The sequence below is a fragment of the Chrysemys picta genome, chromosome 9 (assembly GCF_011386835.1).
Source record: "Chrysemys picta bellii isolate R12L10 chromosome 9, ASM1138683v2, whole genome shotgun sequence".
NCBI classification, from domain to species: Eukaryota; Metazoa; Chordata; order Testudines; family Emydidae; genus Chrysemys; species Chrysemys picta.
The window spans coordinates 34,830,533-34,850,284 of record NC_088799.1 but is presented as its reverse complement, the minus strand read 5'-3'; the positions used below and the strand labels follow the sequence as shown (position 1 = coordinate 34,850,284).

Sequence of the window (19,752 nt, the reverse complement as noted above, 5' to 3'; positions counted from 1 at the left end):
CAGCCTAGGATGCCTTTTACACTACTTTGCTAGTGAACAGCAAACCCTTCCAGGGTCTGCCCACTCACACCACCAGCATGCAAAATCACTCCCAGCTGAGTACATGAATCTATGCCCAGTCATCCACGAAGCACATATAAGGCAACACCCACATATCCCTCAGGCCCAGCCTTTTCTTCTACTGTTCAGTAGCCCCACTGGACAGTACAAGCTCGTAATTAATCTGTCATTCCAGCTGTGGGTAATAAATATGCACCAGTCCTGTTGACCTGAGTGGAGATTCCCCAAACACTTCAATCAAACACACTGGCTTAGATAAAATAATAAAAGAAGGTTTTATTAACTGCAGAAAGGTAGAGTTTAAGTTTTTATAATTAGTATGGCATAGACGTTAGAATTGATTACAAAAGAAATAAAAAGATAAAATTGCAAGGTAATTCCTACATTTTACCAAGCTAAATAAAATTTGAAGCAAACATTCTTACCACACCAGATGCTGCAGGCAATCATTAGTTCACAGGCTAGGTTTCCTTTCAGCCTGAGACCACTCATTAGTTCAGTGTTCTTTAGGTGTTCATTGATGTTATGAGCAGGGAGGTGGCTAGAGCCATTTTGCACCCCGCTCCCTTCCTTCCCTCCCGGCCCGTTCTTATACCCCAACCCTTGTGTGCTGGAAAAATCCTTGCTGGGTCATGTGGGCAGGCAGTTCCATGATGTACAGCTTCAAACTGTCTTTTCAGATAAGTTGTAAATTTCCTGTTTACAACCCCCCAGCAGGTAATGGCTCTTTAGCACTTTTCTGGCATGCTAGTGTGTCTGTGTCTGTCTGAGGAATTGGCTTATTCTAGATACCAGAATTGCGACACATTCCAGTAACAATCATACAGCAAAATCTCATAATTTCACATGCAGTGTAACACTCATTTCAACAGGATAATAAGAATCAGCAGATTGAGTTTACAAGTGATACCTCACAAAGCATACTTTGTACAAAATATATAACCATATAAAAGTGGAGAACATGGGATACAGGGTGTCAGTTATTTTTCCGTGGCCTTCTTCCTAAAGGTCTGCACTTGGATCCCAACTGCCTTAGCAGCTGCTGAGGCTCCACAAGACTGCTGCACTCTGCAGGTGGGGAAGTTGTTTTCTGTTCACAAGGGCAGCTTCTGCTGTTTCCCTCAGAGTGGCTTTTAGATCAGGCAGAATAGAAGCTTTTGTGTTCTGCTCGTATGCTAACAGCTTTACTATGTTTGCTTGTCTGGAGGGCAGGCTGTTTTTCTTTTTCCTCTTGTATATGTGGCAGACCTTGTCAGAAAATATTGGACTTATTACATAAACGGTTGTTTACTGAATAGGGTGTAAGAGCTATTACAGCTCATTTAAGTGGAGAAGTTATCAGACTATTTTCTTTAAAAGTTCTGTATGTTCCGTTTAACGGGGCAATCATAATTCATCTCGAACAAGGAAACTGTAACTGCTTATGGTGACATCAGTAGCCGTATAGGACTTAAACAGTCCCTTACTGGGATGGAACTACAGTGATGGTAGAAATATTTATTTGGGTTTTGTAAAAATATTGATGCTCTGTAAAGTGAATATTTAATAACTATTGGTAACTCAATCTGAGTTTTAAAGAAAGGTTTAAAATTCAGACTTTAATAGAGTGTACAACAATGGTTCAAACCCTGGTAATTGGTTGAGATTAGGGACTGTTAACATCACTTTTGAGTTGAAATAGATGTGATTTTTAATATGCTAAACATGCCTTAATTTTTTTTCCAAACTTTTTTTTTCATTTGTGGACCCCTAAAAAAATTCAAATGGAGGTGCAGATCATTTGGAAATTCAACCTGTGGTCCTCAGGCCCCTGCCATAGATGTCTTAGACTGAAAACTGACTGAACAGAACTCAACTATAAATGTTGCATGTGCTCAGCACAGCATTTAACGAAGTGTGAGAGAGGGTGCTAAACTGTGGGCTTCTGTGGTAACAACACTTCTGGGTTTTGACCTGTAGGTCAGAGGCATTCACCTACTTTTGATTGATCAAAGGAATGCCTTTTCTGGGATCTGAAACTTTATTTTTATAGTCACCTTTTGCGGACCCCTTAGACAGTCTGTGCGGACCACAGGTTGAAAACGACTGCTATAAAACACTGGAAAACTGGAGTCTCAAGCTTTTGAGATATGGAACACTAAAATTGTGACTGGACTATCAGACCAGAAGTACTATTTGACATAGGTCCAGAGCTTAAAATAGCAGATTTCAGACCTCAGAACAATAACTTTTAATCCCTGTGCTACCATTATAATGGATGTTGGAACAAAACTGATGTTAAATATTAAATAACTTTACTCTTATTCAACTTAGGTATGTTCCTCCAGAACAAGCTAAGGTTGTGGCATCAGTCCATGCATCTATATCAGGGTCCTCTGCTAGTAGTACAAGCAGCACACCTGAGGTGAAACCGCTTAAATCTCTCTTGGGAGAATCTGCACCAGCACTGCACTTAAATAAAGGCACACCTAGCCAAGTGAGTGAGTAATGGCTAAGAGTTCAGTGATATGGGATTATGTTACAGTATTTAAAAGGAGAATGGGCATTTTGTGAATTGAACAAGATTTTACAAAATACTGAAAATTGTGGCATTAGTGGGTTACTGCTATTACAATAAAACTGTCCTTAATAGCTTTCATGCTCTGTTGCTTTTATGGAATGCGAATAGGGGACTGACAGTAAAATCTAGAAACTGAGTTCTGTGGTGGCTTGACTTTGAATGCTTCAGACTAAAAATGCTAGCCTCTGCCCTGTGTAATAATGATTAATAGACCGGCATTTTTGGGGCTATTTAATAAAACTAAGATGTTTTTGTTTTGTAACAGGCTTTTGGCTAAACATCTTGTGTACCCACAACATACAGTAAAAGCTGTTTTATCCGGACCCAACCAGAAAGCTCTATAAACAGCATTTCTGATCTTCATTGAAATTTTGGTTTATAGTCCAGTTGACGCAGGACTGGCAAGGGGTTGGGGCGTGGGAGAGAGGGCTTGATCGTAGACCGCTTACCTCGGGTGGCTCCCTGCAAATGGTGACCTGTCCCGGCTGCTCCTAGGCAGAGATGCGGCAGGCAGCTTGGTGCACTGCCTCCGCCCACAGGTGTTGCCACCGCAGCTCCCGTTGGCACGGTTCCCAGCCAATGGAAGCTGCGGAGCCAGCACTCGGGGCAGGGCAGGGGCAGCGCACAGCGCTCGGGGCAGGGCAGGGGCAGCGCGCAGCGCTGCCTGCTGCACCTCTGCCTAGGAGCAGCCAGGACACAGCCTCGCTTGCGGGGAGCTGCCTGAGGTGAGCGGTCCACGGATCTGTCACTTGCACCTGCTCCCCAACCCGCTGCCCCGAGCCCCCTCCCACACCCAAACTCCCTCCCAGAGCCTGTGCCCTGCACCTCCTCCTGCACCCCAAACTCCCTCCTGTCATTAACAGGCATTTTTTACTTACTGGCACCCCCCATTCCCCCAACACACTGGATAAAACAGCTTTTACTATAGTTGGGTTGGGTCGGGTCATCCTCCTCCCTTGCATCCTTGCTGGAATTTAAAAAAACACACCACTGCCTCCTTTGAAGCCCTCTGTTACAACTGCCATCTTTTTATTAAAGGGAGGCATGGACAGGACTTCTTTCTTAGCCAGTCAGTGTTACTGCTTTTAGAAGTAAAACCATGGTTTTTCAACAACTTGAGATTTGCTGCATCTCTTCGCTCCAATGGCCCAAATTTAAGTTAACTATAAACTAGATTTTACATAAATCGTCTTCCCTGTGGTAGGAGGAAGTATTTTGGTCAGGCCAGTGTACTATAACTTTAACGTCCCTTCCTTTAGAAGCAGTTCAGGGGACAGTGAAGCTACCTTAATTAACATATGTTTCTCCTTATATATAGTCATGAATACTGTGCTGTATGTTACACAAGTGTGTTTTGTTGCATTCTTGTCAAATGACTTTTGGGTCTCTGTCTAGCTTATCCATAATGGTACATGATAGGCTGGAGGGAAAGAATATATATTATTTTTCAAATATATGATGTAATTAGTCTGTATAATGCAAACTCACAAGAGGGTAAAGCTAAGGTTAAATGTTTGTTTAGAATTTCCTGACTCTTGAGTTTTTAATCATGCAGCCTTAATGTTCTGTTGAGGAATTCTGCAAGAAACTTAACTTTCTTTTTCTTCCAGGAAAAAAAATAAAAAATGGGGATTCAGTGAGAAGAAGGAGCTTCAGTCTACATGGCTCTGCTGGGCTTCAAAAATAATTGCAAATACTATATACAGGTTCCTTAATCTGGAGCCATTGGTTTAGATACCTCTGATTTTCCTGTTTTACATGCATCTTAGTCTCTGCAAGTCTGCTGTTTAACTTCTAAGGTGCACTTAAGCAGGGCTACCTGAAGACTCTCACTAAGCCCATGGGGCCTGAGGGGGAATATGATCTTGCACACCTTAGGGAGGGTAGGAGGAGGAGGTTGAGGAAAGATTCTCCTTTGTACAAAAACTTAATTTACTCTAGAGCTTCTAGTTTATCAAATGTTAACGAGTTCATTGCTTGTTTTACGTAATTGTGGTCTGAATTCTAAAGTTATGAAACTTGATATGGCTTGCTAACAATGCTCCATGGCAAAAAAAACAGTTCAAAATTAGTACCAGAAGTAGTTTTTTCAGTCTGTCCTTTAGCTTTTTGTAAAGCTTGGTTAAACATTGGCTTTCCTGTTTGTTTAGCTAATTAAAATGTTGTTTGTAGTCCCCTGTTATCGTTAGGTCTCAAGGACAACAGCAGCAGGAAAAGAAACAATTTGACCTCCTCAGTGACCTTGGCTCAGATATCTTTGCTGCTCCTGCTCCTCAGTCAACTGCTACAGCAAATTTTGCTAACTTTGCACATTTCAACAGTCATACAGGTAAGAGTTCTATGTAGACATTCCCTCCTAATTAAATGTATAGAAACCTGAGGAGTTTTCATTCTTTATGGCTTATAAATATGGATTATCTGCTGAATTAATAAAAGGAAAATTAATATTTCTGGCCTTGAACATTGTTATATCAGTTGTTAAGATTTAGCTTATGGCGAGTTGGAAGTCAAGTTTAGTAAAGCAAGTATTATTCTAAAGTTTTAAAACTTACACTGTGCATTTCCTTTGCAAAAACAGTATGGGAAACAGAAGAGAATAGCTATAAAATATAGTGTAGTAGTACTATTTGACATAAATCACATAAATATTGATCTGAAACTGACACAAATTATGTTTGGTCACTTTTTGTCACTCTGCTTTAATTATGTTTTCCTTGAATTACTTGTTTATAAAGTAAAGCAAATATTTGGCTAGAAGGCAGGAAGCATCAGTGTTGGTGGCAAGAGAGGAGAAGGTGAGTAAAGTAGTGGGGATGGGCAGAGGTTATGCAAGATGTCATTTCTTCCCTCTGAAAAAGTTGTCAAGATACTTTATGGAGAGGGAGTGAAAAATAGTGAACAGACAACTGGTGTGGGCATTGGTGAGGGGGAAGAAGCAATGCTTCCTCACTGAGTATGACAGAACTGAAGGAAGAGAGAACAAACTTGTAGTGGAGGAAGTCCATGTGGCTGGGAATAGTGTGGGAGCAGGAGCAAAAGAAAACAATTTTTGAGCAAAAATCAGGGCTAGGTGTGGTAGGACAGACTTTTAAATATTTAGAATGGCTGTCAGTAAACATGTCTGAATATTACGGGCGGGGGGGGGGGACGGGGGACGGGACACCTCAATCCATATAACTTTATCCTAAAGAATAATGGCCACTAAGTTGATTCTGAAGAACACCAATAGTTATAAGTCAGCAGCTTATAGATATTGAGTAGTGTTTCTACTAACCTTCTGTGTGACCGTGAGCAAGTACCTACCCTTTGACCTTGTCTACTTTAGATTATGAACTCTTCAGACTAGGTAATGTTTACTAAAATGTTTAGTACCTAAGGCAATGGAGCCCCTATCTTTGTTGCTGTCTCTGGGTTCTACTATAATATTGCTAATACTGAGGAGAAATGCTGCTCATGAAAAATCTGTGTTCATCATAGTTGGCATTAAATTACAAAGTTGAAAAATCATGGGTGCACAGTTCTGGTGAGTTGAAGGTATTCATCACCAGTTTAAATTAAAAAATATTTATACGTGTTTTTAACTTTTTTCAGGCATTATATTTTACAGATAATGTGAGTGACCAATTGAATTCAGTAGAATTAAACATGAATAGTTCTAGCATTTTTATAAAGTATGCATAAAACACAGGCTTTCGTGTAAATCAGTTTCTTGGAATGTATTTAAATTGGAATTATGTCTACACTATGGGATTAATCCGAATTTTGGAAACAGATTGTATAAAGTCGAATGTATGCGGCCACACTAAGCACATTAATTCGGCGGTGTGCGTCCATGTACCGGGGCTATCATCGATTTCCGGAGTGTTGCACTGTGGGTAGCTATCCCATAGCTATCCCATAGTTCCCGCAGTCTCCCCTGCCCATTGGAATTCTGGGTTGAGATCCCAGTGCCTGACGGGGCAAAAAACATTGTCGCAGGTGGTTCTGGGTACAGCCTCACCCCTCCCTCCATCAAAGCAATGGCAGACAACCATTCCGCGCCTTTTTTCCTGGGTGAACACTGCAGACTCCATACCACGGCAAGCATGGAGCCCACTCAGCTCAAGCCAGCAGTCATGAACATTGTAAACACCTCGCGCGTTCTCGTGCAGTTTATGCTGAGCCAGGACCAGAAAAAGGAGGCGAGAAGGTGGTGGCGACGGCAGCACAGCGACAAGCGTGATGTGGACATGGACACAGAATTTTCTCAAACCGTGGGCCCTGGTGCTTTGGAGATCGTGTTGTTAATGGGGCAGGTTCTATCAGTGGAACGCCGATTCTGGGCCCGGGAAACAAGCACAGACTGGTGGGACCGCATAGTGTTGCAGGTCTGGGACGATTCGCAGTGGCTGCGAAACTTTCGCATGCGTAAGGGCACTTTCATGGAACTTTGACTTGCTGTCCCCTGCCCTGAAACGCCAGAATACCAAGATGAGAGCAGCCCTCACAGTTGAGAAGCGAGTGGCGATAGCTCTGTGGAAGCTTGCAACGCCAGACAGCTACCGGTCAGTCGGGAATCAATTTGGAGTGGGCAAATCTACTGTGGGGGCTGCTGTGATGCAAGTAGCCAAAGCAATCACTGAGGTGCTGCTACGAAAGGTAGTGACTCTGGGAAATGTGCAGGTCATAGTGGATGGCTTTGCTGCAATGGGATTCCCTAACTGTGGTGGGGCGATGGATGGAACCCTATCTTGTCACCGGAGCACCAGGGTACCCAGTACATAAACCGCAAGGGGTACTTTTCAGTGGTGCTGCAAGCACTTGTGGATCACAAGTGTTTCACCAACATCAATGTGGGCTGGCTGGGAAGGGTTCATGACGCTCGTGTCTTCAGGAACACTACTCTGTTTAAAGGGCTGCAGCAAGGGACTTACTTTCCGGACCAGAAAATAACCGTTGGGGATGTTGAAATGCCTGTTGTTCTCCGTGGGGACCCAGCCTACCCCTTAATGCCATGGCTCATGAAGCCATACACAGGCAGCCTGGACAGGAGTCTGGAGCTGTTCAACTACAGGCTGAGCAAGTGCAGAATGGTGGTAGAATGTGCATTTGGCTGTTTAAAAAGTCGCTGGCGATCGTTACTGACGTGCTCAGACCTCAGCCAAACCAATCTCCCCATTGTTATTTCTGCTTGCTGTGTGCTCCACAATCTCTGTGAAAGTAAGGGGGAGACCTTTATGGCGGGGTGGGAGGCTGAGGCAAATCGCCTGGCAGCTGATTACGTGCAGCCAGACACCAGGGCGATTAGAAGAGCACACCAGGAAGCGCTGTGCATCAGAGAAGCTTTGAAAACCAGTTTCTTGACTGGCCAGGCTACAGTGTGAAATTTCTGTGTTTCTCCTTCATGAAAACCCGCCCCCTTTATGGACTCATTCTCTGTAAGGAACCCACCCTCTCCCTTCCCCCAGCTTGCTTTCAAAGGAAATAGTCACTACCGTTTAAAAATAATTTATTCTTCATTAATTTTTTATAAAAAGAGGGAGAGAACCTGGGTGGGGTTTGGGAGGAGGATCGGTGGGAAGGAAAAGACCACTGAAAAAGTTTAAAAAAAATGACAGCCTTTTGCTTGGGCTGTCCACTGGGGTGGAATGGGAGGGTGTACGGAGCCTCCCCTCCTTCCCCCCCCCGCGTTCTTGTACGTCTGGGTGAGGAGGCTATGGAACATGGGGAGGGGGGTTATACAGGGGCTGTTATTCTGCTGCCATTCCTGAAGCTCCACCAGATGCCAGAGCATGTCTGTTTGCTCACGCAGCAGCCCCAACGTTGCATCCTGCCTCCTCTGATCTTCCTGCCGCCACCTCTCCTCTCGAGCATCTCTACTTTCCTCACGTTGGTCCCTCCTGTCCTCACGTTCACTGGCTTCTTTCCTATACTTTGAAACCCTGTCCTTCCACTCATTCAGATGAGCTCTTTCACTGCGGGTGGATTCCATGATTTCTGCAAACATCTCGTCTCACGTCTTCTTTTTCTGACGCCTTATCTGAGAGAGCCTTCGGGACGGAGGAGGGAGGCTTGAAAAATTTGCAGCTGCTGGAGGGAGGGGAAAAAAGGAGAGAATTTTTTAAAAGATACATTTTGCAGAACAATGCTTATACTCTTTCACGGTGACCAACACTATTCACATTACATAGCACATGTGATTTCTGTGCAAGGTCGCATTTTGCCTCTTAATATTGAGCGCCTGTGGCTTTGCTGCTAGAGATCACAGACGCAGGTCCGGGCAACAGAATTCGGCTTGCATGCGGCCATGGTAAGCCATTGTCTTTCGCTTTCTGCGTCCTCCTTTCCCACATACCAAGCAAAGCCCGTTGAGTGCTGCGGTTTTCCTGTTAACCTTCAGCAGAAGAAAACAAACTAACCCCCCCCCCCCCCACCATCCAATTCTCTGGATGATCGCTTTATCCTTCCCCCCACCACGTGGCTGGTATCAGGGAAGATCCCTGCTAGCCAAACGCGAAAAGCTCTGGGCCAATTCTCCCCTCCCCCCCCCCCTCCCCCCCCCCCGGGAAGGATTTCTTTTCAGCCACAGGCAAAGAGCCTAGAATGGCCATCTCTGTCCTCTTAATTAAGTTCCCGTATTTCAACCAGGTTACCATGAGCGATATCACTCTCCTGAGGATTACACAGCGAGATAAAGAATGGATGTTGCTTGAATGCCAGCAAACACCGGGACCATATGCTGCCAGGCTTTGTCATGCAAGGATACCAGATTACTTGCTGCAAGCATGGCGTGGTCAAGTGTCCTACCATGGAGGACGGAGTAAGGATGCACTGCCCAGAAACCTTGTGGCAAGGCTTTTGGAGTATCTCCAGGAGAGCTTCATGGAGATGTCCCTGGAGGATTTCCGCTCCATCCCCAGACACGTTAACAGACTTTTCCAGTAGCTGTACTGGCCACGAATGCATCCCAAGTCCTCAGGGCAAAGTAATCATTAAAAAACGCTTGCTTTTAAAACGAGTTTTATATTTTAAAAGGTAAACTCACCTGAGGTCCCTTCCATGGGGTCATGGTCTTGGATACTGGCTTGGGAGGGTACTTTAGTCAGGCTGAGAAAAAGATCCTGCCCGTTGGGGAGAACGGAGTGCTGGGTGCTCTCCGCAAGCTCGTCCTCGTCGTCGTCGTCCTCCTCCTCCTCTTCCCCGTCCGCAGAATCCTCAGGTGTAGCTGATGAGATTACCCCTGCCTCGGAATCCACGGTCAGAGGTGGGGTAGTGGTGGCGCGCCCCCCCCCCCCCCCCGCTCCCCCCCCCCCCCCCCCCCCAGAACTGCATGCAGCTCGGCATAGAAGTGGCATGTCCGCGGCTCTGACCCGGAGTGACCGTTTGCCTCCTTTGTTTTTGATAGGTTTGTCTGAGCTCCTTGACTTTCACGCGGCACTGATCTGAGTCCCTATTGTGGCCTCTCTCCATCATGCCCTTGGAGATTTTTTTCAAAAGTTTTGGCATTTTGTCTTTTCGAACGAAGTTCTGCTAGCACTGAATCCTTTCCCCATATAGTGATCAGATCCAGTACCTCCCGTACGGTCCATGCTGGTGCTCTTTTTCGATTATCGGCCTGCATGGTTATCTGTGCTGATGAGCTCTCTATGGTCACCTGTGCTCTCCACGCTGGGCAAACGGGAAATAAAATTCAAATGTTCGCGGGGCTTTTCCTGTCTACCTGGCCAGTGCATCAGAGTTCAGATTGCTGTCCAGAGCGGTCATAATGGTGCACTGTGGGATAGGTCCTGGAGGCCAGTAACATCAAATTGTGGTCACACTAACCCTAATTCAAAATGACCATATCGATTTTGGCACTACTCCGCTCGTCGGGGTGGAGTACAGAAATCTATTTTTAAGAGCCCTTTATTTTGAAATAAATGACTTCATTGTGTGGATGGGTGCAGGGTTAATTCGATTTAACGCTGCTGAACCAGAATTAGTCATAGTGTAGACTAGGCCTTTGAAACACATTAAATTGTGAATATCTGGTGGCAAATTTGAGATCACTAAGCCAGTTTCTGTACAAAGCGAAGTACCTGCTCACCAGGCTTGCAAGCACCATACATTAATAAGGACATTTCATATGCAGTAAACTGTTTTCAGTGATCCAGCTCATAAGTCACATGGCTGAAGCCCTTCTGTTCTATTCCTATCAACGTTCTAGTGCCTTTTTTCCCCCTCATGAACTTGTTCTGATAGACCAGGGTTTTACACTTTGGCTGCAGTACCACCCTGTGAAGCTGGTTCTGAAGTTACAGATTCGTCTTTGTGGTCAAAAGGAAGGAGTTGTTGAACTCGCGTACGCATACAATAGCAAACTCTTAAAAGGTTTATAAAATATAATTGGGAATCATTGCATACAAAATTTAAGATGGACATGAACATCTTATAGTAAAAGATACATGGGCAGGTGATTGGCTACAAAGATTGTTGCAGTAAAAGATAGAGGCTTTGATGTATATGGGTCAGTAGTTCTTGCTTTAGCTGTGTACTGGTGCTGGTCCATGATGCCTATTTTGGTGATGTGGTAGTGGTTCTGCCTCCTTTACAGCTTCTCCTACAGGAGACTGAAGATTTTTTTTTTTTCTTTGGAATGTGTAGTCTGGTCCCCTATAGAAACTACTGCTGAGGGGCAGCAAGATTAACAGCCTCTGTTATAAACTGTTCCAGCCACAAGGGAATGGGTGAATTTATTAGCCAACAGGAAAAAACTGTTGTAATAAGGTATTTCTGCGTTGGTTGGGTAGAATGTGGAGACAGGAGAGCACTCTGTGGGAGGGTTGAGTGCCTGTCGCTGTACTGTTGTAATGCCTGGTAACTGCACAAGAATGCAGCTTCTGATATGCTCCATCTTGTGGAGTTCCTAATGTGCCAAGTAGTACATGGGAACTTGGGCAGAGGGATTACAGAGATGAGTGGGGAAAAGGAAACTAGTTCAACATATTGGAGATATGAATTGGGGAAGGAAAACAATTTGAGTACAGATTTAACTGAAAGTTCACAGAGTACTACAGTTTTTTCTTCAAGTGATTGCACTTATCCATTCCACTCCTGGTGTTTGTGCACCCAGGGCCTGGCAGTTGGAAACTTTTCCCCCTGAGCTTAGTGTAGTTAGTATAGTTAATAATTTTTTTTTTTTTACTGAAAAACTGAAAATTTACGTGCTGACTGGCATGTCTTTTAATGGTGTTAAAAATTTATATATTTTTTTATTATGGTTGTTTTTTCCCTGTTTCGGGGTTCTGATGCTGCCACTGAGGCATGCTTTGGTCTCCAGGCTTCAAGCCGTGTACTTCGTGCTCAGGGCCTGTCAGTGAGCGACCCGCACAATAGTTGTCTGAAGTGCCCGGGGAAAGGCACACATTAAAGACCTGTGTGAGACTTGCCTGGAATTCAAGAAGGATAAAGAGGCTAGGCTGAAATTCCTGCTGAGGGAGGCGGCACTCAGGCCACTATCGGAGCCATTCTGGTCTGACTGTGCTGAATGCTGCAGCTTCAGTGAGAAGCGCGCCTCCTGTGTTATCGAAGTTCCAGCACCGATTTCCCTCACCCCTGACAAGAAAGAAGTATTTCTGTGAATACTATTCAGGACTGGCCACTTGAGGGTCCTTCTCTGTTCTCAGACAAGACAGATAGCAAGCTTCATGGACTTAAGTACTCAAGCCACCGTAAGCTCCTAAGATTTGTATTCACCTACCCCGGTCAGAAAGAACGGTCAACCTCAGCAGATGCACCATTTTTCTGTTCCCGCTCTTTGATAGTATCTGTCAAAAAAAAAAAAAAGTCATGGGATTATAGGTACAGGCTTCCTCCTCCTGCTGCTTTGGCTCCAGTCCTAGGTATCTTGAAGGGTGTGGGAAGTGCCAGTCATTTCTCCATCTCTCCAGACCCAAATTCCACTCCCTTTGCCCCTTTGTAAATCATCTGTCCCTCTTCTTCAGTGCTTGGTCCTGAATTGCTTTGGACCAGTGTGGCTTGAGCACTGTGGAGGTGGGATATACTCAACGGTTTGTTTTTTCCCCACCCTTCTCATGCCTCCTCAGAGACCACTCTCAAGAGGAGCCCCCACTCCAGGAGGATACAATCTCTCTTTTGGTTGGGGGCAATATGAGATTCCACACCCTCTCAAAGGGAAGGGGTTTTAATTCCACGGTTTTTCAATCCCAGAGGTGAAGGGGGCAGGTTTAAGGCCAATTGTAGACCTGCATCAACTCAATAAATTCTTTAAAAAGATAGCTTCTGTTTTCCCTTGGTATGCTGCCCTCGGCTTACAAGATGCCTACTTCTGTATGGCAATCAATCAAGCTCACAGGAAGTATCTCTGATTTCTGGTAAATCCAAAATTATTATTGGCATGCTGTCTGGACTGGTTCACATCCATGAGTCTAGCCTCAGGTCAAACTGTCAGAAAGCAGGGCAGATGCCCCAAACTGGTGGTTCTATAATTAGATTTCAGTGACCCAGTAACAAATGTGGACTCCTGCATCACTGTACTAATCTTACCATGGAGTCGCAGACTGTCCCCTTGGGCATTCCAGTCTATCTTGCCACCCAGGCAAGCTGCACTTAGTGATAAATGATCACTTACGCCAAAAATCACAAAATACTCAGGTTGCTACCAGTCCCAAGAGACCAGTCATTTACCCCAGATTACTTTGTGCCAGAGATCTCAACAAAGAGCATGCTGGTAGCCAATCCTATAGTAAACTTCCACCCATGAAGAAATCAACTAAGTTTTTGTCCTACAGTGGCCCAGTTAGACTTGATAGTCCTTTTCCTGCCTAGGTTCACAAGTTCAGAGCAGGCATTTTTACAATTATAAAGCAAAACTTTCATATTACCTGATAGCATGGGATACAGACATTACAAGTAAGAATAATGTGTGCAGCAACTTACCAGCATTTTATAGAGTCTAAACACAGTCTTACAAGTCTAGCACCTATCTTGAGCAATACAAACACACGTGAGCTGGTCTGTTTTCCAGCTATGAATTTTTCAATGTAGGAGTCAGCTGGGCAGATTTGGTAAGAGGTAGCGCCTCATTTACCAGTGTCACAATTATCGGTTCACTGTACTACCATTTGGCCTATTAGCAGCTCTCAGGATCTTTACAAAAGTTATGTCAGTAGTAGCTGCATTCATTAGAACATCAGGAGTTGAAAGTAGGGGTAAATCTGGATGACAAGCTTCTCAACTGCAGGTACAGCGCAATGTGTGCCTGATCCAGTCAATGTTCAATGCTGAGAGACTGCTAGTCAATGCAGAGAAGTCTCTCCTCTCCCTGGTCCAGAGGATAGAGTTTATAGGAGTCATGCTGGACTTTGTTTCAGACAATTCAATCAATTATTATAGGTAGGCAACATCACCCAGTCACAACAGCACAAAACTGTTTGAGGCTCCTGGGGCATATGGCCTCCTGCCTGTATGTAGTTCAATATGCCAGACTGCACTCCAGAATTCCTCTGAGTAGGTTGGCATCCATCTACTCACTAAGCCTCCATCAGCTAGACTTGGTGATGAGAATGTCTTATGTTCTTGCTTCCCTCGATTGGTGGACAGGTTCAGCCAATATATGTGTAGGTGTTCCATTTGCCTCCCTTCAGCTGATCCTTATGCTAGTGATGGATGCGTCTGCTTGGGATGGGGAATCCATCTGGGTTCTCTGCAAACTCAGGGTCTCTGGTCCTCAAAAGACTTAGCTTTCAGCTCTGCCATTGATGTGTAAAACTATCAGACTGTAGTGCCAGATGTTTCTCGCACATCAAGGGAAAGAGTCTGTTAGTCCTTACAGACAATACAGCGGTAATGTTCTGTCTCAAGCAGGGAGGAGCCAACTGTTTTCCACTCCATCAAGAGGCAGCTCTGCTCTGGGAGCTTTGCGTTATTAGCTTGATAGATCTAAAGTTTCTTATTTTGGGGGGTCCAAAATGATCTAGCAGACCATCTGATCAGTTTGCTTATGAGACTGAGTGATCTCTTCGTCTAGATAAATCTTCCATTGGTGGGGTTTCCCCAAGTAGACCTATTTGTGACAAGGATCAACAAAGTGTCAGCTACTAGATTGTAGCCCAAGTTCCCTGACAGACACCGTTTTTGCTGCCGTGGTCAGGCTGGCCCCTTTACACTTTTCCCCCAATCCCACTCATTCACAGGGTATTACTAAAGATAAGATGTGATCAAGACAGAGTCATGCTCATGGCTTCAGCCTGAGCCCATGAACTCTGGTTCTCCACTCTCTTGGCGGTGTCAGTGAAACCTCCAATCTCACTTCCACTAAACTGAGACCTAATCTCTCAAGGTCATGAGCGCCTACTCCAACTGCATGGATTCTAAGGTGCTAGATATTAGAGAGTGATCTTGCTTGAAAGAGGTTCAGGAGGTCCTTCTAAATCAGGGGGTCTCAAACTGGGGGTCAGGAGGTTATTACATGGGGGCTCGTGAGCTGTCACCATCCACCCCAAACCCTGCTTTGCCTCCAGCATTTATAATGGTGTTAAATATATATAAAAGTGTTTTTAATGCATAAGGGGGGGGGTTCCAATCAGAGGCTTGCTGTGTGAAAGGGGTCACAATACAAAAGTCTGAGAACCCCTGTTCTAAATAGTAGAAAGTTTTCTACAAGAGCTACTTACCTCTTAAAGGGAGGCATTTTTCCATTTGTTCTTGCCAGTGTGGGGTATCGCTGTCCTGTTCTTTGGTTCAATGTATTCTGGACTAATTATTGCATCGGAAACACCAAGGTTTGGCTGTTAGCTGCCAGATGTACTCTGATGGAACTATTTCAGCATTCCACCCTAAAGAAGATAATCACTATTTTCTCTAATGACCTGTCTACAAGGTTTTTTGAAGGGCCTAACAAGTTGTGTCCTCAGGTACAAGATGGTATTTCCCCATGGACCTAAACTTGGTGTTTGTCCAGTCTTATGGATCTGGCATTTGAACCTTTCACTACTTTCTCTCTGCTGCCTCTGCCAGTGAAGATGATATATTCAGTGGCCATCACTTTGGCCAAAAGGGTAGGAGAACTGTGCCTTAATGTCTGGGCCTCCCTATATAATAGTCTTTAAGGATATGGTTTATTTGCATTCTCACCCCAGGTTCATTCCAAAAGTGGTGTGTGTTTCCATATCAACCAGTCCATTTGTTTGCCTGCATTCTTCCAGAAGCCACATTCAAACAGGGAAGGAGGAACGTTTACATACCTTGGACATCAGAAGAGCTCTGGTATTCTATTTGCATAGGACCAGGCATTTCAATAAGTCCTACCAACTATTTGTAGTGGTGTCAGACAGAATAAAAGGACAACCAGTCTCTGTTCAAAGCATCTTTTCTTGGATTGACTCTTGTATACGCATGTGCTATGACCCGGCTAATGTCACCCCACTCATCAGTCACAGCTCATTTGACAAGATCAACGTGCTTCAATGGTGTTTCTGACACAGTTTCTGGTTGTAGATGTTTGTAGAGTGGCAACTTCCTCTTCAGTCCACACATTTGCCTCCCATTTATGCTGTTGCTCAAAACTCGAGAGACAAGGCTAAAGTTGGATGAGGAATTCTCCAATCTTTATTTAAATAGATTCAGATTCCACCTCTTGGTGACTCTCAAGCCACAAAAACAAGAGTGGAATGCACATGTGCAATCATTCAAAGAAGAAAAATCTGTTGCTAAGCTTGTTCTTAAAGATACATTGCACATGTCCATTCCATGATCCACCCTTCTGCCCCACTACATTGGAGTTCTAGCCAGAATGAACTGAGTGGAGCTAGCAGTGGTTCTTCCCTTTTATACCTGCATACAGTGGTGTGTGGCAGCAACGGGTGCTCAAGCCACTCAACGGATACTGCTGAGGGAAAAAGTTTCCAACGGCCGTGCACGGACACCAAGAGTGGAATGGACATGAACAACGCATTTCAAAGCAAAACAGTTACTAAACAATTTAGTAACAGTATTTTTCTTTCAAGGAAGATGTGGCAATGCGTCACAAGATTCTTGTCAGGAGGGGTGACAGACATCCTCTTCAGAAGAAGTCCATGCTGCAAAAAATGTCACGAGTGTTCAACAACTGCAGTTTTCTATTTACATACTCCTTCCCTTCAGGTTTTTAAATATGCACTGTAGATGTTTGTGTTATAATTCTTATACTTTGTAAGATAATTCTTTATTTTCGTAGCCGGAATTGTCACAACAACTGTACTTTAGGCATCAGCGTTTCTATTAGAGCTTATTGTTTCCTGGGGTTTATAACTTGGTTGTAAAAACTTGCTCCAGGCACATTGAAAGCACTGACCGGATAATACTACTGTACCTCCAAATAATCCATTCCCAATTCTATTATGCCAATGGAAAATCACATTATATTGAGGGGTTTTAGAGCAACTTAAAATAAATAAAAAATAAAAAGGTAAGTCATTTTAAAATAGAGAGATTCATGTGTAGGGATTCCCCTCTATTCATTATTGCTTGCATAGTGTAGCATGTAAATAGTGGCTAGAATTTTCAAAGGGGCCAATGAGTTGGACACTCAATTTATATTGACTTTCATTGGTAATTGAGCCAGACTCCCTCAGCCACTATCTTATCTCAGTTACCTGCAATGTCATGACACGAAGGGGGAAGGGTTGAGGGCAGAGTGGGTGTCGATTCTAAATTTCCTTCCTTTGCAGGTTCTCTTTTCACTCCTAATGTTGATTGGGTGTGCAATTTTTGTTAATGGTCCAGTATTCTCAATATCTGGATCTAGGGGCAAAAAAACCCCAACAAAAACTAAAAAGGTCAAATCAATATAAATGCTCTTCTGCAAAAGAAGGCATTTTTAGTATTTCACTGCTTGGTTTGGCTTCGTGTTCTGTTATGTGATTTTTTTTTTATTGCATTTTAATTACATAGTGCTCTGAATGCTTTGACAGGTTGACTTCTAAACAGTATGTATTCTGTTAGTCTATAAGGTGCCACAGGACTCTTTGCTGCTTCTAAATAGTATGTATCCAAAACAAACTAAGTAGTGACAAATTAAATTCCCTCTAACAATGTTGTATTTCATATATAAATGCTTGACATTTTGAAATGCTGTAAAAATACATACTAGAAGTAGAACATATTTCACATTTCCAAACCAGACTTGTAGGAGTCGAATAGCCTACCAGACTGATTGGCATTTCACTGGAAAACAGTGTTTGGAAAGATAAAATCTTGTTTGACTCTTTTACCAGTTACAAATTTGGTGTTCTGTCTTCAGAGCTTTCTTTGCTAGTACTGTAGGTTTTAAAATGAATCTCACACTGTATGTCTACACTGCAATCAAAAGCATGATTGTGGTATGAGTTGGCATGCCCATGCTAGCTGTAATCTGTATTTTCTAGCGTATTTAAAAATAGCAGTGAAGCAACATAGTATTGGCTTCATCTCAAACCTTACAAGTATTCCTAGCCCATTCTGAAGCTTCATTGCAAGCCATGCTAGTTAGATTAAAGCTAACCTGGGTATGTCACCGTTCGCTGCAATTACACTTTCGATTACAGTGCAGATTTATCTTTTATTGAGGTCTTGCAGTTACTGTGGGTAATGGCATATCACTCATGCTTTAACAGAAATGAACTATGGAAAAACGAGTGGGGAATTTATTGATACAGACCTATGAAGGCAAATATGAAAGGCTTAAAATAAATTTTGAAGATTAATTTAATCCGTAGGACATGTATTATACTTTAGATAAGAATGTGATGCTTCATTTATAAAAAAAGAGAAAAATTGTGCTTGAGGTAGGACATCACACTCAGACCAACATAACCATAACTTACTTCAGTTAATACATATGTGTTTTTGTTTTTCATGTCCATTAACATGTTTTGTTCCTTTACAATTTACAGCACAGAACTCTGCAAATGCAGGTTTTGCAAACTTTGATGCATTTGGACAGTCTAGTGGTTCGAGTAATTTTGGAGGTTTCCCCACAGCAAGTCAGTCTCCTTTTCAGCCCCAAAATACAGGTAGACTACTAGCATTTCTGATTAATTTTTAATACAACATAGTCCAGACATACAAGTGAGAAAGTACTTCAGTTTACTTCCTGCATCTGCCTGCTTTAACATAATCATAATCTGAAGCTCTGGGGAAACCTGAAATGAATGCCTTTTTCTGTTTGGTTATTTGGTATGGTGTGTTTTTTTTTTTTTTTTTTTTACTGTTTTCTGGCACTTTTGGGAAGCCTCCTAATTTGACATTGTCGCTTATAATTAGCCCTACACATGAAATATTTGTAAGCTTACTGAATGTAACTATATTGGTACTTCTAAATATCAGACCACATTTATCTAAAGGAGATTACATCTGTGATTTCCATCTTCCAAGAGAAGATTTCAGTAAAGATGGATAAATCCAGACCACAGTAGTACAATTATTGAATGTATTTACCACACAGATGCATGTTAGGCACTCAGTTATCAGAAGATTTCATGTGTAAGGTCTATTGCTAAATTCTTCTTTTGCTTTTCTTGTTAATTTGATCATACTTTAAAATTTTTGGGCTGACAGTTGCTGTTTGTCTAATCTTTGGCTGACTTCTTTTCCTTTTTTCCTTTTGAATGTGGTGTCATTTAAACTTTCTTTTTAAAAAATTTTTTCCCTCCCTTCTTTTGTTAACTTTAATCCCCCTCACACAATTTCTGGCTATCCAGCGTTCAGAACGCTTTCATCTAGCTGCAGTTTTGGTGAATTTACTTCAGCTTTCCCTCTCCAGGCTGTACACAGTAAGTTTCATTGAGTAGGAAACTTAGTTTATTTTGTTTTGTATGCCATTGTGTTATGTTTTAGTTCCACCCTTACATATATTTTCACCTGTCTTTGCTTATGTCTGTGCTTGCGTTTAAAATTATCAAATTGCTAATGGTTTATTAATAATAGTTAATATGGGCTGAGCCCTCAACCAAGTGTACGTGCGTGTACACATGTATGCATGCACGCACCCACCCCTTTTTCTATTCAACTAAAATGTAAATCTGACTTGCACATATTAACAGAATCCTCTGTCTACAATGAAGATCTGGAAACTCATAAATTAATACCTTTGTAGAGATTTAAACATAAAATTTGTTGCACACATTAAAAAGCTG

The 19,752-nt window shown here is 43.0% G+C and overlaps 1 protein-coding gene across 50 annotated transcripts in view; it reads left to right on the top strand.

Moving 5' to 3' along the window:
• AGFG1 (ArfGAP with FG repeats 1) overlaps positions 1-19,752 on the top strand; it is an 85,292-nt gene that overhangs the window by 46,024 nt on the left and 19,516 nt on the right. For 27 of the 50 annotated variants that reach the window (XR_010590652.1, XR_010590650.1, XR_010590649.1 and 24 more), the window contains exons 4-7: positions 2,374-2,536; positions 4,793-4,949; positions 18,511-18,630; positions 19,318-19,389. Coding sequence is in view for 44 of the 50 variants with exons in the window: in XM_008165891.4 (XP_008164113.2) it covers positions 2,374-2,536; positions 4,793-4,949; positions 18,511-18,630; positions 19,318-19,389 (512 nt within the window). In the remaining 6 variants the exon portion in view is untranslated. The remainder of the gene's footprint in view (positions 1-2,373; positions 2,537-4,792; positions 4,950-18,510; positions 18,631-19,317; positions 19,390-19,752) is intronic. The other 23 variants (XR_010590651.1, XM_042853617.2, XM_042853614.2 and 20 more) reach the window with 3 other exon arrangements.